This window comes from Grampus griseus (genome assembly GCF_964374135.1).
Source record: "Grampus griseus genome assembly, chromosome: 1".
Lineage (NCBI taxonomy): Eukaryota > Metazoa > Chordata > Mammalia > Artiodactyla > Delphinidae > Grampus > Grampus griseus.
Window position 1 is genome coordinate 173,728,191 of NC_139017.1, and position 25,147 is coordinate 173,753,337.

General features: G+C 43.9%; 1 protein-coding gene across 4 annotated transcripts in view; it reads right to left on the reverse strand.

The window, feature by feature from the left end:
- VPS13D (vacuolar protein sorting 13 homolog D) overlaps window positions 1-25,147 on the reverse strand; it is a 244,821-nt gene that overhangs the window by 44,185 nt on the left and 175,489 nt on the right. For all 4 annotated transcript variants that reach the window (XM_082649814.1, XM_082649813.1, XM_082649811.1 and 1 more), the window contains 2 exons: window positions 9,566-9,698; window positions 6,414-6,609 (listed from right to left, as the gene is read on the reverse strand). In XM_082649814.1, the coding sequence (XP_082505940.1) occupies window positions 6,414-6,609; window positions 9,566-9,698 (329 nt within the window). The remainder of the gene's footprint in view (window positions 1-6,413; window positions 6,610-9,565; window positions 9,699-25,147) is intronic.

Below are 25,147 nucleotides of genomic sequence, written 5' to 3' on the forward strand. Positions count from 1 at the left end.
TCAGAATTCTCTTACTGGCTAAAGCTCTCTGGGAGCAGGGGATATGAACTCAAACCTGAATCCTTTCTTTAAGGGAGATTCCAATTTCATCCTGGGCAAAGAGGGATGATTCTGTAAGGGAAAACCATGAAAGACATAGGACTGCCATCAAAATCTAAAAATAAGTAAACCTAATGCCTTTCCAGAGGAATTCCACCAACAGTTAAATGGCTTTTCATTCTTCCCTAATACAGGGAATATAAATTTTTCTCAGAAAGAAATACACTTCTGTTTCTCTTGAAGTTCAAAGCAAAAATCTCAAATGCTATCTTATGTATGTAAGACTGGGTGTCATTCCAGAGTTTTAAAAATCAAGTCACTGAACAAGTAAGGGACCACATGTGCAAGGGCTACACCGACTATTTAATTTTTAAATGGAAGAAGTCCAAATCAAAAAGCAATCACACTTTCCATTCTATTTTCTTTGAGCAAAGACCTGCTGGTTGAGATAGCAGGACTGTACATCAAAGATGTACATGCCTGAATTCAATTTATTTTTACTTTTGGAAGCAGGATAGTGCCGTTTCCATGAAGTCAGTCATCTCTGCAAGCCAAAAATGGCAAAAAATAGATGCTCTCCTTTCTAGAAACGATAATAATGTACCATGACCAAAAAAGTGGTTTTTTTCCCTAACAGATAATCTTGCATAAAAATGAGTCATGGGATTTCAGAAATGGAAAGGCTTTTCTCAAATATGTGTGTGCAGGAACACACACACTTTTTTTTTTTCCATCAACAGATTTGAGCTTTCCATAAGTTATAATGAGAATGGCATCGTCTGGAGCCTTTGAGTGAAAGGGGAATACAGTATTTAGAGTTCAGCAAGAGGGAAGAAGTCTGTCTTAGAAAATAAGATTTCTCTGCTTGTGTTCCTGGGAGAGAAATTTTAACTTATAAGGCATGAAGGACTGTTAAGATGTTTCTTAAAAATGTCTTATCCTGTAACTTCATCAGCTTAATTTCAGACCCGAGTGAGACATCGTATGTCATTAGCACAGCTCTGAATGTTGTTTCTTCTTCTGGGTTTGCTCAGGAGGAGTGAGAGAAGGATCCATCTACCTTCAAGCATTCTTGGGAAAGGGCTGGTGTGGCAAGATCCGGAAGTGAGAACACAGGGCTCTCACCTCACACCCAAGGGTGAGAAGAAGACAGACAAAGGGGCTGTCCCTAGAGCCACGGGGCCACTTTTGGATAACGGGAGAGATATGAACAGTCCCTTCCCTTCAGCCGGACGCAACAGTACTTTTTGAGTTTCACTGAAATCGAGTTCCTTCCCATGATAAAACTGACATGTCAACATGGCCCCAGCAGATGGTTACCAAGCCAGCAGACAGATATGCCCGAAGATGAGAAACAGAGCCTCAGGGTCAAACCTGTACTAGGCTCTTGCTTTTCACCCAGACCAGTAACCACGGCTTTGTATCGATGCCATGAGGGTCTACAGAATCATCTGGAACGGGTATCTTGTGCTTCTTAAACGAGCAGGAGGCAGGAGCTACAGGATGACACGGTGTATCTTTCTGAATGGCTAACTTTACTGGGTAGCAATTAAAAACATTACCCTATTAAAACAAACATGGGGTAAACTGTAAAGTTCATTTACAGGTTTAAGATGAAACAGAAACTTTCCAGGAAATGGTGGACTGGCTCTGCCTCCAGATCCATGGGGCATCGGTCCACCGTGCTCTGCCTCAGAAGGAAACACTGGTGGAAAAAACTGAGAGCTCTGGTATATATCCTAACAAACATTTAAATTTTTATTCGATTTTTACCTTTAGGGAAGTTCCCTAAAGGCTTAATTCAAGCCAATTCTGCTTGATGTGTTATGTATGATACCAAGAAGGGCAAACAGCTGCTCTCAGAGCAGTGTGGCCAGACTAGAATGGAAGAGCAGGAGAAGCCTTCCCTAAATGCCCTTTGCTGATTTTCTTCTCACCTGTCCAACCTGACAGGATTCAGGCTCTGATGACCTTTTATCCTGGAGAGTCATGGGTAAGATGCAAACACTAACAAAAAGGGTTTTTCCTGAAAAAAATCCATTTCAATTTCACATCTAAGAGGCCATTAGTGGAAAGTCTCTAACAGATTTTGGATGGTGTCTTGGGAGTATGTGCACTGAAGAAGTCAAATATGCCCACCGTAAATGTTTTCTGTGAAACCAACCAAATGGTTACTCAAAAGCTCTCAGAGCAACTGGAATTTACATCTACGTGCACAATACAAGGGTCCCGGGATTCCAGAACATTATCAGAGTCCTGATGCTATGTTCTTAAACAATGATCTATCATTATCCCTCAGGTTCCCCCTTCCTCCTTATCTAACTTAAATAATGAGATAAGCCCCAACACTTCTGAGCTTTGCTAAATTAGTTTAAATATTTCAAGTTCTGCCAGCTCCCTCTTCTCCCCCCTGTTCTGGGTCTTGACGAAAAAGGTGAAGAAATATTTTGGAGGAAACCCCAGGGGCCCAGCTTCATAAATCTTCATCTGCTACTTTCTTGAAACGTCATGCGACCCCAAGTGTACGACATATGGTACTCAGAGAAATAAACAAGCAAATAAATAGCTCAGGGTCAGACCCTTCTTTCTTTTCCATGGTGTTTTTGCTGCTCCTGGGTCTCTGAGGCTTTCTACCCAAGTATCTTTTTAAACGCTACCAGCAAATACCACCACACACGCAGAGAACTGGACGTGCAGCCCAGCGGGCGCCCTGCTTTGGCCCGGTCTCCTGAAGGGTGGTGGGCTTGTCTACATGACTTCAGTGGCACCGCAAGTGTGGCTGCATCGGTGCCATTTTCATAAACTTTACTTGGGAACAGACAAATGTGGCTCAACACACAGAGACGAGAAGATGCAACCTGAGCCAGCAGAACGTTGCCTTGGAAAAGGCTTCTTCCTTCAGTTCCAAACCACACATACTTGTACGGTTAACAAATGCAGCAGGGGATACGGGTCCACAGCATTCATGTTGAGGCCAAAGGCTCTGCTGTCCTCCACCCTCTCCTCTCCCCCACCCCCACCTGCCTTCCCAAGAACTGTTAGATTGCATGGAAATTTCAGGGAAAAGTTAGGTGGCTGTCTTCTTGGAATGCCTGCACACTCCAACAAGGAGAGGAACTTGGAAGTATTTTAATCTAAAAGAACTCAAGTGTGGGGGGGGTTCCCTATAAATAAAATCATGTTCAAATAAACACAAAAAGGAGCCAATATTTCCTGTAAGGCCACTTTTCAGATGGATTACTGGAAGGAATAGCCTTCCACAGTTTTATGGCTTACTTTGCTATCATCTGCTTAAAATTTGGGTCAGTTAAAACATAGATGCTAAGATCTAAGCCCTCACTTGGATGAAATATTACAAAGGAAGCAGAAAGTCTCATTCCAAGAGCGGACTCAGAGGCAGAGCCCTTGGACTCCTGGGTTCTATCGCTGGCTCAGTCCCTGGACTCAGGTCAGCCCTCGGTCAGAATCTCACTTCTAATCCCTTCAAATCATTAGTTAGTCCCTGTTGTCTAAACAGTGGGGAAAAACCCTGAGTAACACCCCTGGATCCTGTTCAATCAACAGGGATGGTTGGAGACAGTTATAACTCACTTCCAAGAAATCAGGGTGATTTATCCCTTGGTAGAGCTAGTACGTTCCTAAGAGATCACAGTGTCATCAGAACAAACCCTTAAGGCACTGCAACATTTCTCCACCTGCAAAAATCTCTCTGCTCCTTTAATGTGACTTCAAAAGTAATATCACCCAGCATTTTATAGTTCTTTACAGCATCCACATTAAAATAACTCTGGTTGGGCTTCAAACCTCTGAGAGAGAGAATAAACAAACAGGTATATTTATCCCAGTTCATAGAGGAAGAAACTGAGGCTTGGAGAGGCTAGGAGGCTTGACCAAGGGCCCAAAGCTCATAGGTAAGGGGGTTGGGGCCGAGTGCTATTGTTTTCGGGGTCAAGTGCTCTTTTCTCTCTAGTGCTTGGCTCCTTGTTAATAACCCTACTTTTGGATCTAGACGAATGGACTAAGGGAAATTGGTTAAAGAGTTTCCGAAGAATCTGTAGTGCCTTTTCAGTGCAATGAAGGGTAAAGGGCCAAGCTTCTCTGAGGCCCTCAGTTCACAGGTCTAGCACGTGGTAACTGCAGCCTTGGCTCTCCCACTACTGGCTCCTCCAGGGACAGAGAGGAGAGGCAGCAGCTTAATGCCCCCCGCTTTGAGCTTCCGTGTCGGTAGGCCCACGGCTAGCTGGCTGCCCCTCACTCATCACTAGAGCTTTTGTTTCTAGAAGGAGTGAGTGACTAGAAGACAGCCGTTCTGGGCACTTGAATTAGACTGCCCAACTGCTGGTCGCTTTGAGACAAGCTGCATAGCTTCCCTGCACCCCTTTACCTAGAAGGTGATTCTTTCTTCTCTTCACCTGGCCAAGTCATACTTCTACTTCAGGCTTCATCTCAAATATCACTCCCTAGGAAAGTCACTTCCCTTGACCCCACTGACCCCACGTTAGCAAACCTTCTACTCCTCGCCTTCTCTAATTATGCAGTCTCACAGGACTCTGTAAATCTCCTGTGTTATTTATCACAATTTTAGCAAATTATTATCTATATGATTATTTGTTTTATGTTTGCTGCCCCGCTTGACTGTAAGTCCTTTGAGACTAGGGACAGCCTTGCTTTCTGCTATATTCCCAACCCTGAGTTCTTAGGCAATTTTCAATCAATATTTACTAACTGAAAAATGAATGAGTGACAGATATACACTGACTGACACTAAACAGAACCTTCTACAGCAAAGCCAGACAACTGGTAAAAATGACACCACCACCTTTCTGCAGCAACCATTTTGTGCCCTAAAAAATTTTGTGCCTGCAAAACTTCATCAAGATTTCCAAACTGACAGTGTATAAAATGCAAGTTGATTTCTTTCTGGTCAACATCATTCGAGTTTACAGCACAAAATATAGTATTTCTCAATTTAACACATACATCTCAGACCCTTTTGGAAACAACTCACTTAGTCCCTTGACCACTCTCGGATTTTAAGGATGAGGATGGATCTTCTGGAATTCTTAGGGGCCTTCCGCTTTACTCGTGCTTCATTAGGTCTTACTGTCCTAACAAAATACCTGTGGCAGACTTCCTGGGCTTTGAGCAGACATGGAAAAACTAACTGGAAACGCTTTTGAAGGCTCCCTCCTGCCCTTCTTCCCAACTCCATAAATGCTCCAAAATATACTCAAGGCTTATGTCAGCTCTGTGTCTGAGAAGAGAAGGTAAAATTAACTAAAGTAAACCCTACAGATCCTTTTTTAAAAAAGCAGCTGCTTCCAGATGGAAGACTTTCTGGCAGAACATATTACGTGGTCCCAGTCTACAATCTTAAGTATTTCCCCTAGTGCAGTAATGTGTCATCAGTAAGGTTTCCTTGTGACAGAAAATGGATTCATTTTAACTGGGGACGGTTTCACTTCAAATCCTATTTGAGGGAGCGATAGGGTGTGGACGTGGCCCAGGCCCTAGGCGTTCTAAAAGGGGACACTGATTCACTCAGGGAATATCCATTAACCAGGCAGCAGCGAAATCCTCCTGGGCTTAAGTGGAGTCCAGCTTGGCTGGGAACCGTAACATTCATTATACCCTTTGTTGATAAGATCCCCAATTAGGCACTCTGAAAAAGGGAGGCTAAAATAGGCCACTAACACAAAGAGCGAAGTTAAAGTTGTTGGATTCTATGAGATTTGGAGCCATATGGGCTGTCACTGATTTCCTGTCTCAGCTGGTATCAAGGCAAGACAGCATCCCACAGAAGAACTGCCAACTTCCTTGGGGAGTTTCTTTATGAGGTTGGGGAACTGGCTGGCACTTTCAAGTGGAAGGAGAGCTAAGAAGGGACAGACCCATGTGGTGAACTGCAGTTGTAGGGATTCTCAAACCACCCCATGGGGTCTCGGAGCAAGACACAGCCTATGGTCTGAGAGTATTCTTAATGGGCATGTAGGGGTCTAGTTAGTTTGGTGAACAGGGAACGTGTGTAAGGATCCAATCGTATTTCTGACTCCTCTAATGAAAAACAACATCACACACACACACACACACACACACACACACACACACACATATCCAGTACATGCAGATATAGATATAGATAGATAGATACAGATATAAAAATAGATCTGGAAAAATTCATACCAGATTTTTGTGCCTCATTTTCATGCCTCTATATTAGGCAGGTCAGAAATTTTAGTTACATGTATTCAAATTTTTAAAAATCACATCATTAAGGCAGAAAAAGTATAGGATTCAACATATCAGTATGGCTCAGGAGAGGCAGCAGACCCGGGCTGGAAACTGCACAAGCCACTCCTCCGACAACCACTGACCTGGGGCCACTAAGTGTGGCTGTGTCTCTCACCGCCTGGGCTGTTTCTGATGCAAAGTCCAGGGCGCCTGCCACTGGCTTGGTTACAGTGCCAACAAGCCCCTTCCCAAGGCCAGATATGAAACCGCTGACACCCCCTTCTGTTTTCACACCTTCCACCGTTGAGGTTATAACACTGGTCAGTCCACCAATGATACCTAGCAGAAAAGACAAGGGCTATTGTAAGCTGGCCAAGGACAAAAGCAAAAGCATTTAAAGACAAACCCCTCAATTCCATGCACCTGGCAAGGTAAACTTAGGGGCATAATGTCAGTCTCTTGATAGGTCACAGGCAGGCCAACTCAAGATGGGGAGGCAGCAGACTTGCCCACTGAGTTTAGAGTCAGAGAATATACATTACACATTGGTCAGAAGTAAAGCGCGTTTCACTTTTAAAAGAATCAAAGAGGGGTTCCCTGGTGGCGCAGTGGTTGAGAGTCCGCCTGCCGATGCAGGGGACATGGGTTCGTGCCCCGGTCCGGGAGGATCCCACATGCCGCGGAGCGGCTGGGCCCGTGAGCCATGGCCGCTGAGCCTGCGCGTGCGGAGCCTGTGTTCCGCAATGGGAGAGGCCACAGCTGTGAGAGGCCCGCGTACCACACACACACAAAAAAAGAATCAAAGTAAAGCGAAGAGGTTAACAGTGACTACTTTTTAATTTTAGAGCATAAATAGCATATGCGCAATCAGGAGAGGGTGTAGACGCAGGATTAATTGACAGACTAGCAAACAGGGCCCTTGGGGAAAGTGGGGATCCCATAAAACATAAGGTGGAGAGATGACTAAATATAAATCCTCAGTTTTCAAAGAATACTGTGTGACTGGCAAACACCACCAAATGTCTGAAATGGGGTAAAGCTACTGCACACTTTGCTGAAACAGGTGTAGGCGATCAGAGTAAAGGGTGAAGCCTTGATGAAGGGCACCCCCAAAGCTGCCAAAGCCAGCAGGGACCCTCAATGCAGCCAGTTCAAAAGACCAATCTAAGTCAAAAGGACATTCCAAACATTTTGAAAGTTGACAACAGTGACCTTAAAGAGCCTCAAAAGTGGCCAGAAGTTGGCAAAGGCTGGAGAGGACACAGGCATTGCAGGGAAAAAGCATTTCCAGGATTTGTGCCAGGGACACTCACAGGGTGTTTACCCTTTGACAGTGGGGGTATGAGAACTCTCTAGACGCTTCAGCTCCAGTGAGACAAACTGGTAAAGGAAATTCCTTGGGTGAGAATGTACTAACAATTCACAACATCTCTTTTGCATCCTGGGTCCATTTGCTCCAGTGAGGCAACATGCCTTTCCCAAACTTTTGAACAAAGCTCATGACAGAGACAGAACATTACTAAACCTGGGTCAAGCAGGGCCTACAGGGAGAACGGAGCATGCCTCCCAGTTCTTAAACCAAGGAGATTCCATTGCTTCTGGTTCTTGTTATCTTTTAAGGGTTTTTTTTTTCATCCTGAAGGAAGGATCTCACTCTAGGCTACTGCTTTCATATATCCCAGGGCTTAATGGGTCCTCCTTGGATGAGGCCACTGGTTCTTGGTCTTAGAATGGCCTAACTGGCTCCTGGAGGTGTTGTACATATTATCTGAAGGATCCTTGGTTGGAAGGGATTTTACAACCTTGAGACAATCACTCATTTTCTTGGCACACTGGTATGTCCATCTAAAAAGTGAGGACAGCCATGCTTTCTCTCGGCATCACAAGGATGCTGGACAGATAAAGACAAGTACACATAGCAGAGCACTTTATACTCATTAAAACAACAAAAAAACCCAGTCCTCTGAATTACAGTTACTAGAAAGAATGATTAAATCTTTAAACCCAAATGACTGCCCAACAATCTACTTTTTAAGTCCATAAACAGATCAATTTCAGCCAAATTTTACTTCTAGCTGGACGTCTCCTTGGGGGCTGCTCGCCTTCCAGTTGGGCAGGCTGAGGAAAAGCAGAGGTATTTTGATCCAATCCTCACCATTAGGAAACTTGATAAACAAAAACTAAGAAAAACATGATTTTTTTATTATGTCTATTCCTTCTTTTTTCCTCCAAATGCAGACAATCAAGACTTGATTAACCTTGATATAACTTCTGATAGCTTCAGACTAGTCCTAAGAATCTGGTACCAACAGTTTAGTTTACAACCATTACTAAGCATGAGCTATACGCCAGGCATCACGTGAGGCTCTGCCCAAGTACAAACGTGACTAGAGGTGGTCTTTATGCTCTCCTGGCCCTCGCAGCCCATCAGGAAAGCAAGACACACAGAGCTAGCTACATACACAACCCAGACTGCCTTGTGTGCTCAAATCATCATCGATTCTAACTGCAGACAGTGGAGCTGGGCAAACGTCATCTGAGTTGAGACTTGTAGGTGGAGTAGGATTATGAAAGGCAAGGAAGTGAGGCACAGAAGAGGAGGGCAGAAGAAACATGAGTGATCAATGACTTGGAGGCACGTCTGCGGAGCAGGACATGGCTCTGGGTGGCTGAAATATAGTGTGGCTGGGGGACAGTGGAGGGAAGAGCTGGCTGGGTTTACTTTCCTAGGGGCCTTCAACGCCATGCTGAGAAGTTGTTGATGCAACAAAAGGCAAATGAGTCAGACTGAAACATTAAAAATCAGAATTCAAACAAATTCAGAGACTTAACAGGCTCATGCCATCTCCTACATCTCCTGGGCACAAGGATGTATAATCCCTGTGAATGTGCATTTATACAAGACTCAAGAACGTCGGGGCCACAAACCTGGCAGCCAGTTTCACATTTTGCTTTCTCTGGAAGGAATAATCCGTAAGCAGAAGGGAAGTCTGGAAGCAGCAGTCCTATATTCTAAAAAGGAGCTCCGATCTTTATACCTTAGGACACTTCGGGGACAGAAGCCAGAGAACAGGAAGGAACTGCAATGTGCACAACATTTTGAAAATGAATGAAGAGTTCTCACAGGCTGTAACATTTCAACCCAGGGAGGACAGAACAAGAGAGCTTGGAGGGCTTTCAGGCACACCCAGATACCAAGCTAGGGTTTCCTCTTGCAATTGGATGGGCAGAAGGCACCTCCGAGGAACTGGGGCAGAAGAGCCACTCTTCTGCGGCCTGATATCACATGACTCACCGTGAGCCAGGCCGTGGATGCCAGCTACAAGGTGTTCACCACTCGTGGCCGCATGGTATCTGATGTACTCCCGCTCCGACTGATGGCGATTGTCCATCGTCTTCCCTAAGCCATCTGACAACGTCCCCGCAAACTGGAATGAATACAAAACAGAAGGAAAAGACTCTTTACTGTTTTAATTATTTTAAATAAATACCTTCCCTTGCTCTTAGCCGGGAGTCAGTAAATACTGAATGAGAGAGAGATTAATTGCTGAATTACATATACTGTGTGTCCCGGAAGAGTGGTTTTCAAGCACTGGACACAAAACCAATTGTGGGACATTTACACAGGTGGACACAAGGCTTGCAAACAACTACTAAAAGTCCATAATGACATTTACCTTTCACAGTCCTATTGCAAACTTACTGAAAAATTAAAGGTATAACAAAATGGCCTCAGGGAGGAGAGGCGAGCTTTGGGATTCTATAACGGTAAGGACAGAGGCTCTTTGCCTTAAGAATTAGTGGGATTCAAAATAGAAATGTGGCCAACTGTTGCTTCAGGATTTGGCATCCACATTTTGAGATGCCTTTTCTTTCACTTATTCAACAGTTACCAAGTGCCTAGGTGCCCAGCTCCATTTGTCAAAAGAAAAACAAAGTCTATGGAAAGGTTAACAGGTTAGGTTACCTTCCATACAAAGTGGCAGACTTGAACCCATGACTTCAAATGCAAAATCCTCCCCCACCAATCAGAGAGAGATTTTATTTATCCTGGCATACTTTAACCAGAGAAGCTGTCTCATCCATCAAAGCTGGATAAAAAGGACATAAAACTCTGTTTTGTCACAAGACAATTTGAAAAGGTTTAAAGTGACAGTTAATAAACCACAGGGTACTTACCCTCATCGTTCAGACATAAAAAGGGAAGGATATCAAATATGTAATTAACCTTCTCGAGAAGGATCTACCAAAACAAGTGGTTTAAGTGCCAATGGCCCAGGACTAACCTTCTGGAAAACTCACAGGAATGTTATTTAGATACAAAGCTCAGAGGAACGACTCGAGGCAAACAGCCTGCGGTGAGGACCCGGTACACTGGCAGCCTGGCCATCACAAGGCTATTTCATTCTGTTTTGGCAAGGAGGGGCACACAGATCTGCCCTGAAAGCCATCAGTCCTGAGGCTTCTGACACGAGAGACGAGGGAAGGTGAGAGTTCTGGGCACAGAAGAGAGACTAGGGGAACGAACAGCAGTTCCATGTAAAGCAACGGTTCCTGGAGCAAGACTTGGGAGCTCTCATTCCTTTCCCTCTGACCAAAAGCTTTTATGATCTCAGGCAGTGATCACGGACCTTTCTGGAGATGCAATCCTTACCATTACTTGCTTTTTTGCCTAACCTTCCCTGTCACTCCCTGTTTAATTAGAGAACTGGTTAATGAAAAGTGATTTTACACTTTCCTTTAGGATGGAGACACCATGGGATTCTGTACTAAGTGGGGGATCCCACTTGAGAGCCCCTGCGGGCCACGAGCTCAGGGGTCTGGCCAAACCAGATACTAGTCTCAACCATTCCGTTGGCCACGTGACCCTGAGCCAGGTGCCTGACCGCAGCACCTCCCTCTCGGCATCTGGACAATGGAGATAGTCCTGACACTGTCATGTGGCTAAAAGAATCAGTGACAGCGGCTCAGGGTAGGAATCTAGTTAGCATTCTTACTGTTATTATTAGTCAGCTACTAGTCCAAGGAGGAACATCCTGCACCATTTGAAGAAAGCCTTTCACAGGTTTAGATTTATGGTCATTTGCACTAGGCTTTAACATAAACAAAACAAAACAAAACAAAACAAAAAACCCTCTCTTTCCAGCAGATAAACACCAGCCTCCAAAGTGAATTTTTGGAGTGGTACCATTTATAAAATTAGAGTGTTGGACTTGGTGGTTTCCAAAGTCCTTTCCAGCTCTGACAGTTTGTGATCTAAGATCCAAGTTAGAATGTCTTTATTAAGCACTTACTCTGGGCCCAGCACAGATTTAGGTACTGCTGAGGATACAAATGAATAGCAGCCTTGGACCTATTCTCAAAAATGACAGTCTCGTTAGGAAGATAACAATTCCATACATGAAACAGCTACAAGAACCTGGAACACAAAGTGCACACGCACTTGGGAATCAAGTGAAGAGAGAGAAATGTGACCCTTGTTTTGGAAAGAGTTCCTGCTATGTTCTGGAATTATGTAGGCTGCCAGTGGCCCTCATTTAGGGTGTGGACAAAAATGCCTCCCCCTGATATTACAGAAAAGGTGAGAGGGCGGTTCAACTCTTACCTTCCTGGAGAAGAGAGATCTCCCTGGAAGGGATATTAAATTAACGTCCTGTTTACCTGGCAGCCAACTAGGAAGAAGTTAAAAACCTCATAATACTTTTCCCCCCAAGAGAATATGGGGGAATAATCTAGGCAAACTGCCCAGTACCAACCCCTTTCCTATAACTGACCCCGTCCATCAAGAAAACAAGTTCAATATCCAAGGTCTATGAGGGAGCCTAACTGCCAGCTGATTCTGTTGCAGCAGCCCCGGCACCCCAGCACCAACCGGTCTTGGGTGTTTTCTGCACGAAAACACCACATTGACCTCAGGAGGATGGGATAAGATGACCTAAGAGATCACTCGTCCCTCTAAATGCTGGATTCTTCCATGTGCTTCTCAGGGGCCTCACCACTGCCCTGGAAAGGTGCCCACACCTACTCCACCTACTCTAGGGATTCCATTTGAATTACCACCTCTCTATCTATTAAAATATTACTGTGTAAGCCAACTGGGCTTGTCCTTTGTCACTTGTGGGTGGAAGTAAAGGGTACAAAGATATTGTATTAACAGGAAATGACCACAAAAGTCTTCACCCCTAGAAATGTGACGTTGAGAACTCAGAAAACTTGCAATGATGTAGAAAATCCATGATCCGACCAAACCCGTACTGATGAGAGGTTAATAAGATTTTACAGGGAGAGACATTTTATAGGAACTAAACCGAAGCCAGCCAGATGAAGGGTCAGCGGCTGGGCTTCAGGCCAGTCCACTGGGCTTCTGAGTATTGAATCCAGGGCACCACAAAGCTTGTGGCCTTCTCTCACTGTGGGAGCACTGAGTCATCCTTAATTCCATCTCTCATTCCCCACCTCAGTGGGAAAGTAAATCACACCCCATATCTTATTTCTCCCTCAAAGGGTGAGAACACATGGGCTGTAGGGGGAGGTGATTCCAGTAAGCACTCTTTATGGGTGCCCTCTGGAACTGGTCTTCCCTGAGGCTGGAAGCGTTGTTTCACACATGTCCTTGACTTTGAAAATGATCATCCAAACAGAGCAGAGATTCCCATGAGAGCTACAACATCATGTGGGAGTCGCTGGTGCAGGACAGGCTTCACCACCCACCCCAGCTCTGCCTCTGCACTTTAAAAAGAAAAGCCATATGCATTGAAAATCGAGCTCAGGCTGAAACTTTTTCATAGCAGATGCTCCAAATGGGAAATGAAGCCTGGGGGCAGATACTCAAACAAAGGAAAACCAATCCCAGAGGCATTGGAGGGAAAGCTGAAAATCATCAGGATACAAGCAAGTCCAATCCAGCTCTGCACCCAGTCAAACAACTAATCAGTCAAACATGTACAGAACCCTCCTGCGCCCCAGGCTTGTGAAGGAGAAGCATAAATCACAAGTTGTGTCTGCCTCTCTCCTCCAAGAAGATAGGTAAGTGGCATAAGGGAAAGACGTTTACACATGAGCTCGAATTCTGACTGTGACATTTAATAGCTGCGAGATCATGGACAAGTAACTTCGCCTCTGTGAGCCTCTGTTTCCCCATCTTCAAATGGGAATAAGAATAGCCATCTACAAGGATGCCATAAGGATTAGATAAAACGTGCAAAGCACTTAGCACAGAGCCTAATACACGAAGCACTCAAGAAAAACAGTATTGAGTTATCCAAACTTCAATTTCTTCACATGCAAAATGGGTACAATCGGATTCTGCAGGGTTGTTGTGAGGATTAAATGAGGCAGTGAGCACATAAAGCATCTGGCAGGTGTGTCCCCGGTACAGCGGAAGCTGTCGGGGAGGGAAGCACCAGAGCAGACAGCATGAGCTAGCAATTGGAGGGTGATCTGTAGCTAACTCGTAACTCCACTCAGTGTAAGCTACACCTCAACACCAGAAGGAGCATTTAGGTCAATATAGCTCACTTGGTAGCCATTTCAAGTCCACAAAAAACTTAAGGCTGCAAGTGAATACCGTCCTAGCTAAAATGAAAGGTTCTGAAGGAACAGGATGTCCTTCAGAAAACCTGCTATTACCCTTGCAAAAACAACAGTGACTTCCCCCCTTCTTTCACTGAAGGACGCTTTAGCACATGCCACACTTGTGAATTCTGGCCCCAGCCAGAAGTCATTAATTTCTATAAAGCCGTATTTTCAGCAAGGGGGTAAAAATCCCAGAAGTACTTCAAGATGCCCATTCTACTGCGTAGCTGACACACACTACATGTCAATACCCCACCTTCCAAAAATAACCCCACTGTCTACAGAAATGGAGCCACTACAAATTAGCCTGGGTTTAGAGCCGGGCTCAGAACAGCTGATTTTATAAAACTGAAATTCAAGTAGATGCTGGAATGATGCAAGAGAAAAAATTTACACTGTGTCCCTCTGTTTCGTCCTATCAGTTTTCCTGACCCTTTTAGGAGATTCAGCAAGCATGGGATGCCAAAGATATTTGGCCAGTGTAACAGAAGCCTGGGCTTGAATTTCTCCCCCTGCTCTGGGGTTCTTCTTTCACAGTTATTTACCTAATGGAAATTTTCTCTTTAGTATCCTTGCTCCACTGAGTTATTGCTGATGACAGCATCTTCCTTGTCACCAGGGCCGATGTGACCCACGCAGCACAGGAAAAGGTAGAGAAGTATTAGGAGTTCGTGTGTGAGGGAGAGTCCTTCTTCCAGCGTAAGGCTGTACGGCTGCAGGTCTCAGAGCCGCCATGGCCTGCAACAAGCTATGCTAGAAAGTGGAAACCCAGAACCCCAGCTATACGGTGCCAGAAGGAAGGGCACCGTGAACTCTGGGGGTGCTGCCATGACGCAGTCAAAAGGCAGGGGCAAAGGAGTCAAGTCCTTACCGCGCATGCTGTGCAAGCTGGTGAGAGCTGCTTAACTTCCTGGAACCTCAGTTTGGTTCTGAAAGAAACAGTCCAAAGGGCTGCTTTGAAGGGTTAAGGAGATAATGCCAGATGCCTGGCACACAGGAGGTCATCAGTTTTTACAAGTTTCTTACAAGCAGTCTGGAGGCTTAAACTGCAGAGCTGTTTCTGACTCTGCCAGAATACTAGTAGGAAAACCTCCTTTAAGTCATGTAAGACCTAAGTCGCTTCAAAACTACGGTCTTCACCACTTCACTCGTGTTGCTAAAACAGCCACCGTTAAAAATGATTCTCGGAGTCTGAGTTTTGCCTTAACATTGAAAAGCCCTTTTGTGATACTTGTGAACAGAGCAGAGTTAAAGGAGAATGTGATCCAACAAGTAGTGGGTATCTGTCACCAACACAAGGCAAACCAAACAGCTAGTCCTCACTCGGCCAAATGGTGGAGGGGGCAGGCTGGGACTGGGGACCGGCATTTAAAACAAACAAACAAAAAGGCATGGAACAAGTTGAGGTTTGGCAAGAAAGAGGCATTTCTGGACCCCAGATCTCTATCCACTAGAAGTGGGGCAGGTTTGTCTTTTTTTCAGTTCTACTTGGTTATGATTATGTATAGCCCTTAAGGCAAAAAGAGAAAGGGGAAGGAATCCAGAAAAGAGACCCTGAATAAGAATAATAAAGACATTTTAAAGCTAGGATTGGCATTCTATTCCAGCTAACATGCCTAAACCAATGACCTTGGGGTTTTTTTTTTGGGGGGGGGTGCAGAGAGCTCTGGAGATCTAAAAGCCCTCCTACCCTAAGACATACACCATGTTGCTATTTCATGGGTAAACACTTATCAGGCAACAGACACTCCTTTTCAGTTAAGAAACAAAGTTATCCAGAACCACCCAGAATTATCTCAGCACACAAGGTCTGAACATAAAAGCAACAAAGTCAGACCTCAAGACTGGCCTGGTTCTTAACTAGCCCAAGACACACGCCTGCTGAACTGGCAAGTCTCTCTTGATCTTCCTGACCCAGTTGTGAACTCAGATGTTGTTTCAGATTAATCTAGAAGCTCAGAGTGGATTGAAGCACTCTCATAATAGGATTTTGCTTTTCCTTTAAAAAGGATTGGTAGAGTTTGCTAGAAGGCTAAAGCACAGAAATAAACAGAATACACACGGGTAGCATCAGGAAGACTGATTTTCGACAACAGACAAGTATCATGTCTGTCAAGTCCAATTTTCCCTTTTCTTTTCTACATCAATTATAAAGGATCATGTGGGCAGGACGCATTTCTAAACCCAGCTGTGGACAGGATGGTGTCCCGCTTTAGCTCTGTATCAGCCAGGCCTCGTCGTAGGCTTCCCCCAAGAAGGGGTAGGGGATCGTGCTGAGGAGCCAGGCACCCACTTATCTACCACTGAAAACCCCTTCAAGCACACGGAGGGAAGCCAGAGGTGGGTTTCCCTACAGTTAGTGCTAGTCAAGGGGAATAACCTTCCCACTCCTTGAGGCCTCCATCTGCCATGCCAACAAGGTTTTCAATACACATAAATGGCCCGCACCTCAGTACTGAACCGAGAGACAGACTGAGATGCGGGAAAGATCTCTCCGAGGTGGTCACACCATAATGCCTGATTGGGCAGATAAATTATTTCAACACTAGGAAAGCACACATGCTTTGGGTAGCAAGGATCCGAACTCTGTCACTGATCCCAACTCTGTCACTAGTGTCAGTCGGATGAACATGAGCAAAACACACACTCTCCTTAGGGAACAGTGTCTTCATCTGTAAAACAGGGAGGATGCTATCCACGGAGCTGCTGGGTTAATCCAAAGAGACCTTAGTTTTAAAAGTACTCGGGGAAAAAACACAAAGCAACGTGTAAATGCCAAGGGTTATTACTGCAAATCTTATTCTTTCTTCTAATGCATGCTCCACTCCCTGTTCCTCCCCAACTGAACCCTGCATGTCTCATCCTGTAATATAGGAGTCACCTTATACCCATTCTGGAACAAAGGAAAGCATAAAGAAGTCAATTATAAATAGACTAGACTCTCAAAATGCAGAAATTCAGAAACAGAACATTTCACAATAGAAAAGAAGCTCGAGCTTATCTCATTCCCAGTCACAAGGACTTCATTCTTGTAATGTACTTTGTATTTCAAATGAATAGATATATTCTCTTTAATACCAAAAGCTTGGGAAGAAAGGAGAAGGGTGACATCATAGAGGACAATCACAGATGCTAGGCACCAGTATAAGCTGAGCTTCTTACTGAAAAAGTCAGGTGTGTTTCAAGGGTTTGAAATGCCATGATGAGATTTTTTTTAGAAAGAAATCTGTACCCAACCGGTTTCTTCAAATAAGTGAAGTTTTAAGTGCGTATGAGCAGAATGGGTAAAGGAGAGCTTCCAACTGCTGAAGACCACAGTATAACTTTTAGAAGAGTAAACACAGGCCAACAATGTTTACTGCATTGTCCTGAGGATGTGGCATCTATGAAATCATTTATTAGTTTAATCCTCACAACAACCCTACGAAGTGGACTCTATTATTATCCAGTTGTACGGAGGAAACTGGAAAGGCCATGGGTGGGGGATGAGTGAAATAGGATAGGGAAATTAAGAGGTACAGGCTTCCAGTTACAAAATAAATGAGTCACGGGAATAAAATGTACAGCTTGGGGAATATAGTCAATGATAATGTAACATCTTTGTGTGGTGACAGATGATAACTAGACTTGAATGTGAGCATTTTGAAATACACAGGAATATCAAATCCCTATGTTGTGTACCAGGAACTGTAAGTCAGTTGCACTTCAACAAACAAACAAACTTATAGGAAAAGAGATCGGACTTGTGGTTAGCAGAGGCAGAGGTGGGGAGAGGAGGAAGTGGACAAAGGTGGTAAAAAGGTACAAGTTGCAGTTATAAAACACGTTACGTACGAGCAATGTAAGGTACATGATTAATATATTTAGCACGGTTCTGTGTTATATATGAAAGTTGAGAGTAAATCCTAAGAGTTCTCATCACAAGGAAAAAACATCTTTCCTTTCTTTTCTTCTGTATCTCTATGAGATGATGGATGTTCACTAAATTTACTTGGTAACTATTTCATGATGTACCTAATATTTAAGTCAAATCATTATCCTGTACACCTTAAATGTTTACAGTGCTGTATGTCAATTATATCTCAATAAAACTAGAAGAAAAAAAAAAAAAGAAACTGGAAAGACCATGATCATCTCCAGCAATAGCCTGCTAAGCCGCTAAGTATCCACGTATATTTGATACTGGATAATCTATGGAGAGAACCCAACTGTGATTTCTGTTATTGTCTCCAAGGAAAATTTCCTCCTGAATGCCAGTGAAAATCTTATAGAGACGCCAGGTAGACATCCTTCCTTTCCCAAGCAGTGGTGGCGACAAAGGAAGAAAGCTGACAGAAGTGTAAAAGTTTCCAAAACATGACATGCAAATTCCTGGATAAGAAAGAGGGTCAGGCTCCAGTCCCCCTTCCTGACGAGTACCCCAATTCAGACACCCCACCCCTTTCCATCACCCACACTTTGCCCTAGGCCATGCGGCCTAAAATCCATCTCCCCCTCTCCCCAAAGCTCTCACCCTCACATCTGAAACAGGCCCCAGACAGAGAGGAGGTTCTGTGGATGCCCACCGCGTGGACCACATTACACCACGCCAGGCCACCGTGCCCGTGCACCATTTGCAGCTGGGGAGAAATATGGAAGCCACGCTGGGCGGGGACTGGGACCAGTGACTGCAAGAGTCCCTGCCTGTGAAGAGGCCTGCTCTTCCTCCCCGCTTCTCACAGAAGGATCTGCTGAAGCAGGTGGAGTGCCAAAGCGGAGAGATTTACTCCGTCAGAGCTGATGTGGTCAAGCAAATCTAGCTGCTGAGAGGCTGTCGCTCTGGCATGGGCTGCTATGTGTGACAGTAACTGACATGTGGAGACACACATACAAGGGGGTGGGCGATGGGGGAGGGAAAGCTAAGAGGGCTGCGGGGAGAGAATCAGCAAAGCCCAACCATGCTCCTAGGGGGGTGAGAAGGGCTCCTGCAGCTCGGGCTTCACTCCCCTCCTCTCTACCTCTGCTGCGCTGCTCCTCCCCAAGCCCACCTCCCCCAGTCTGAGAGGAACACAACGTTCAGTGGACACCAAGGTGCTGTTTCTTCCTACTAACTGCACTGCATGGGGGTAGATGGGATGACGCTAGAGATACAAGGGCCAACTTTTCACGTGTCAGGGAGGTTGTTCAGCAGCAAGTGTGATGGATGCGAGGGAGAAGACAGCAGGCGGGGAACTGGGCTTCAGCACCTGGGAGAACAAGGGAAGGTGAGCCTCTCCTGGGGGGTGGGGGTGTGAACGGAGGCAGTTCAGCGCCAAGGTACTTGAGTCCTAGGTCATTTCTCCTGAGACCTGGCTTGATCCCAGGCTCAAAGAAAGGCCACAGGAAGGTTCTTTTAAAAACAGACTCAAAGGTTCCCACCCTTCAGAAGGACTAAAATTTAAAAACTGCAGTTGGGCTCAGAAGCCTCTGGTATTTGCCTGGGATGTCCCCTGGATTCCTTAGTGGCCTTTTAGTAGGTGTTCCTAACTTTAATATCCTTCAACCCCGCAAAAGATGACCTGGGAGAGAACATTCAGAATTCACACCCATCTACTTCCTGCAGATCTGGTGTTTTAAAATCCTGCTGAATTAGGCATTCCCAGGTTAACAGATTTCAGGTCTAAAAAACAAGTCCTGGAATGAGGAAGAAAACACAATCCACTTAACTCAAAAGGTGCCCTTTCAAAGGTGACTTAATGGACCTATTCTGATGTCTTGTGTTGCTTTTAAAAGAAAACCTTCAATTACTAGGAAGACAGAAAAATAGGGGCTCTGGTTCACTGTACTTTCAACCTAGAAGAAAGCTAATTAACCCTTGTTTGTAAAAAAGATTCACCCATTTTCTTGCCGAAACAGAACTGATTCTTTAGGATGAAGTTTCCTTAAGGATCTCTTGTAATTTCAGGAGTTAAGGCTGATATAGTCTCTACCCCCCGACACACATTCCCGTCCACTGACCATCCTTCCCCACGATTCTTCTCTTTAAGCATAAGGCTCTGGTCTGTACTGAAATTAAGTCCCTCTGTAAAATTCTTGCTGTTATATACCCCTCACTGCGAATGAAAAGCTCAGAACGTAAGTTCTGCAGGGGAATGCACATGAGGGGAAATCAAAGCACTGGGCACTTGAAAGTAGAAGGATGAAGAAGTATAAATCCTCTCCAGAGAAAAATCGTATCAGGCAGAGGCTCTAAAACACTTCTTACACAGCACCCAACATTCAATAAAAACTACCAGACATGGAAGTCAAACAAAAGGACTGAAAACTAAGAAAAAAACCCCAGACAAGATCACTTCCTAGGGATCCAGGCATTAGAGTTATTAGACACAGAGTTTAAAATAGAATGATAGTAATGTTCAAAAAAATTTATAGAAAGATGGAGAATTTTAGCAGAGAACTCAAATGTTAACACATGGATGAAACCAGGAGAGTAGACAGAGCACCAAAAAGGATTAGTGAGCTAGAGAGTGAGTCAGCAGAAAATATCCGGATCAAAGCACGAAGAGAAACAAGAGCATAGGAGACTCAGGGGACATGGTTTTAAAAGTCCAACTTCCATTTAATTGGAGTCACAGGAGGAAAGAGTGAGAAAGCGGCAGAAGTGCTATCTGAAGTGACACAAGCCAAAAATTTCCCCAAATCTCTACAAATTAAAGACATTTGACAAATCCTAAACAGGAGAACCATATCTAGGCACGTCATCATTAAAAACTAAAGACAAAGAGTCACAGGATGAAAGACATATCACCTTCAGAAGAGCACCAATAATACTGGCAGCAGTTCCAACAGGAATAATGGAGCATCACGGAACGGTATTATTCAGGGGCTGAAAGAAATTTGCCAATCCTGAATTCTAAATTCAGTAAAAATGTCTTTCAAAGAGATAGGTGAAATAAAGATGTTTCTGGGGCGGGGGGGAAGCATTAATGGAGGTAAAGTGTTATAAGGACCTTGTATTATCTGAGAAGGAAAATAAAAAAGACACAAAGATGGGACAAATAAATATTCTATGACTCAGTAACTCTGCTCCTCAGTATATAATGGAGAGACTCTGCACATGTGCTCCAGGAAACATGAACAAGAATGTGAACAGCAACCTTGTTCATAACAGCAAAACACTGGAACAGTCCAAATGTCTTAACAGTAAAGTCAATAAATTGTGACACATCCATGCAATGGAATACTACATAGCCATGAAAATGAATGCACTACAGACACACATCAGCATGGATGTAACGTCAAGCTAAATGTAACGTCAAGCTAAAAAAGAAAGGTCACAAGAGGATATATTTAGTTTGATTTTGTATGTAAGTTCAAAACAGGCAAAGTTGTTTAGTGACACACACAAATATGGTAAAAACTACATACAGAAAAGACGTGATTAACACAAAATTTGGGACAGAGGTAATTACCTCAGGGTGTGAAGTGAAGGAAGGAAACGTGATCAGGGAGGTTTCAAAACTACTAATATGTTCTAGTCTATCAATATAATATTCTAGTTTAAGCTGAACAGTAGGTCCTGGTATTCATTTGATAGTTCTTTAAAGTATACATATACTGTATGATACTCTATGTATGACTCTTCCATAATTAAAAAAAAAATTTACGGAACTTGTTTTCTAAACATGCCACCAAAGGCAGAATTCACTTTTTAAAATAAAAATTAACTTCTTTAAAATCATGCCCATATTTGAAATATCACCATATTCAGAGACAGCAAAACCAGAACGTTTTCTAAATTTTGCCACACGGGCAGGAAAAGTGAAAAAACAGAACGAAACCACCTAAGGAAAAAAATAAAGGTAGTTTGGACAGCTATTTATTAGAATCTTGTAGAAAATTTCTCATTGCAATGATGGAGACAAAAGCAGACTGTATAAAGGTCCTTTCTCCATTCAGCACCTTCCTTCCTCCACTAAAAGCAAGGAAAATCTTAGAAATGAACCCCTCAGTAAAAGGACAAGAAGCTGACTAAAAAGAGGTGGAGAGAAATGAGGGTTTGCATATTAACATAATCGAGTCCACCACACAGACTTGAAACTCTTCTCTTCAAACACGTGCTACAAGTTAACATCATATGACTTTAGTTTCATTTCTTAGTTTAGAGCTGAACTGTCCAATAAGGCGACCACATGCCACAGGAGCCCACTGAACACTTAAAATGTGGTCAGTACGAGTTATGATATGGTGTATGTGTGAAATACATACTGGAATTCAAAGAGTTAAGATGAAATAAAGAATGTAAAACATCTCAATTATTTTTACATATTGATTACAAGTTGAAATGATAATATTTTGGATATAATGGGCTAAATAAAAATATTAAAAATAATTGCATCTGTTTCTTTTTACTTTTTTAATGGGACTTCTAGAACAGTTTCAATTACAAGTGTGGCTCACATTATATTTCAATTGGAGAGTGCTGGTTTAGAGGTCTGACTCTAAAAGAAAATGTTTACGGACACAGCTTATGAAATTAAAATTAAACTCAAAAGATACCCAAATCTTAAATTTCAATTATTTCCTAGATAATCAATAATATATTGCAAATAGCTACTATTCACATGGGCAGAAAATAACAGATGAAAGGCATTGGTCTGGATTTAGGAAGAAAGGCCTTTGTTACCCAAGATGGAAATATCTAGTAGAAAGGTGGGTAGAAAGTTAACTACGGGGACGTACCCCCATCAGTTACTACTCTTATCGTTCCCCTGCCCAGCAGGAATGGCTCCAGGTCTACGACTTTTCAACTTCAGGTCAGCCGTCACAGATGCCTCCGCAGCCTTTGAATGGCCTCTCCCTGCATACAAGCCTGCAGGGTTACCACTGCTGTACTCCTTCTGAGTGTAGCTTTATTAGTATGGGTGTCCGACTGTCATGTAAACATGCTGTATCTGTTTTGCTCACAAGGCTACATGGGCTGCAGCATGCTGAAAGGCTTGGAGTGCATGCTCCAATGACAGGGAGCCAGGGAGGTTTGGTCATCTTCGTACCATACCACCAGACAGTGTCTGGAACACTGTTAGAGCAAAATAAAGATTTGCTTTCCATTCTTTTTCAACTCACTAGCACTTAACCCCAGTCCCACTTCACAGAAATGATAGATTCTACTTCACTAAGGGAAAAAAAAAAACCTCTTTCCTTACCCCCCACCCACCTTAAATTGAATAAGTGAGCTATTTCTTAAACCTAGACCCCTTCCTCTGTGCTCTTGTAAGACCCTGTCTTGGATATCACTCAATCAATCCTTTTTCCTCTTGTACCTTCAGTCTTTCTGGCTTCTTCTTCTCAGAATGACAGATACAATTGAATCTGCTCAATCTTAGAAATGCCTTCCGTTAACTTTCCCTTCCACTCAAGTTATTATTCATCCATTTTCTTCCCTCTGTGCCCATATCTCTTAAAAGATACGGCATCACTGTCTCTTTTTCTATTAAAAGAAGGCTCTGAAGGCACGTTCCTATAGCAAATAACACAAACCAGGGATCAAAACATATAATGGTGTCCCCTCAATACCGATAAGGCTGGGCATAACTGGAAACAAAGGGGAGCATGTTTAGTAGCAGTTAATGCCTGATTTCTTAGCACCTCTCCCAGACAAGCGGGAGCCCAGGCATGTTCCTGGGCTGCAGGTATAACACGAGCTTAAGGCTGTATCCAAGAGGCAGCATCCAGGGAAGAAAAGAAAAACCATCTACAGTCCAAGGCAAAAGGCGGGAAACAAGGCAGAAAGAACTCCCTGAAATGTATGGAACTCCTACCATGTCTTTTCAGAGGGTGCCTGTGGCTTTGCTGATGGATAGGAATGGGGCCTCTCAGAGGATCTTGAACCTCTAATCCTAACCCTTAACAACTGCTGTAAAGTCTATAAGGGTCAGAGATGCAGGAAAGCAGGACATCATTGCCTTGGATGTTTCTTAATCTTTAGATAAGTGCCTCAACTTCCTATGCTACCAAAAGAAGAATGCCAAATGGACTTAAAATGAACCTCAGAACTTCATGGAACAAGATGAGAAAATAAAATTGGGAGATTGTTTCCCCCCCACCCCAAAAAAACAAAACAAAACAAAAACCTCACTCTAGGAATCCACTGAAACGAGCCCTTTAAGCTCAAAGGGGAGAGACGCTTGCTGAAAGCACGCTGCTCAAGTCCTAACTGTCTGGTCCACCTCTGCTTCCCCAGGGCGAGGGACAGGGCCAGGCACAGGGTATGGATGCGTACACGACAGTGCAACTAGGGAATGGACAGGTGCTGGTCTCCCTAGTGAACCTGGAATGAACTCACAGGAGCTTTGGGAATAAATGACCAAAAAGACTGCTCACTGGTTTGACTTGAAAGTCCGTATTTTTAAAAACGTGTTCTTTTTCATCTCTTCAGCTCCGTGTGCTAATCACTTTCCTTATGTTGAGGGGTATCTGGTTTAAAACTTTGCTGAGAAGTTTTCATCTGTTCTATCTATTGAGTGCCAGAGGATATTGAGGAGACTGGGAGATTCTGGCCAAGTATTTTCTCTTAAGGCACTGTAGCGCGTTCACATTGCTCTATCTGTGCGCACAATTCAGAGTCTATGTGTACAGCAGTCACAAGTGAGGCTGAAACATGTAAAGGAAACCAGAGAAGTTCTGCAGTCACACATTTGGGTAAATTTTGGCTTCACTTATTGGCTGTGTGATCTTCGGCGACTTCTCAGAGTCCCTTCTGTAAACTGAGATAATGCTGAACTCCAAGGGTCCGCCCGTTCCTTCCTCCTTTCATTTCTTCCCTCCTATCAACAAAAAACGTACTTTGCATCAACTATGTGCCAGGCACTGTTCTAAGCGCTGGGGATGCAGCAGTGAAGAAAACAGACAAAGCTTATGGCCCTCTTGGGGTTTATATTCTAGTTGCATAGACAATAAATGATATAAATATACAAAATGAAAGCAGTAATAAATGTTAAGTGAAAAATTAAGCAGGGAGGGAGGATAAGAGGTAGTGATAGAGGGGGTTGCAATTTTAGATGAGGGAGGGGCGCTAGGAAGTCTCACTGACAAAGTGACATTTGGATAAAGATGCAGGTGAAAACCATGGGGTTATAGAACATTCTAGGCAGAGAGAATTGCTGGTACAGAGACCCTGAGGCAGAAGTTCTGAGGGACAGCTGAGCAACAGCAAGCAGGTCAGCTCGATGGAGCCAAGTGGGGTGGGGAATGACAAGTGGGTAAAAGGCAAGGTTAGAAAAGTACAGGGGGAGGCAGACCACGTACCCGTTATAAATCACTGCACAGACTTTAATCTTCTCTG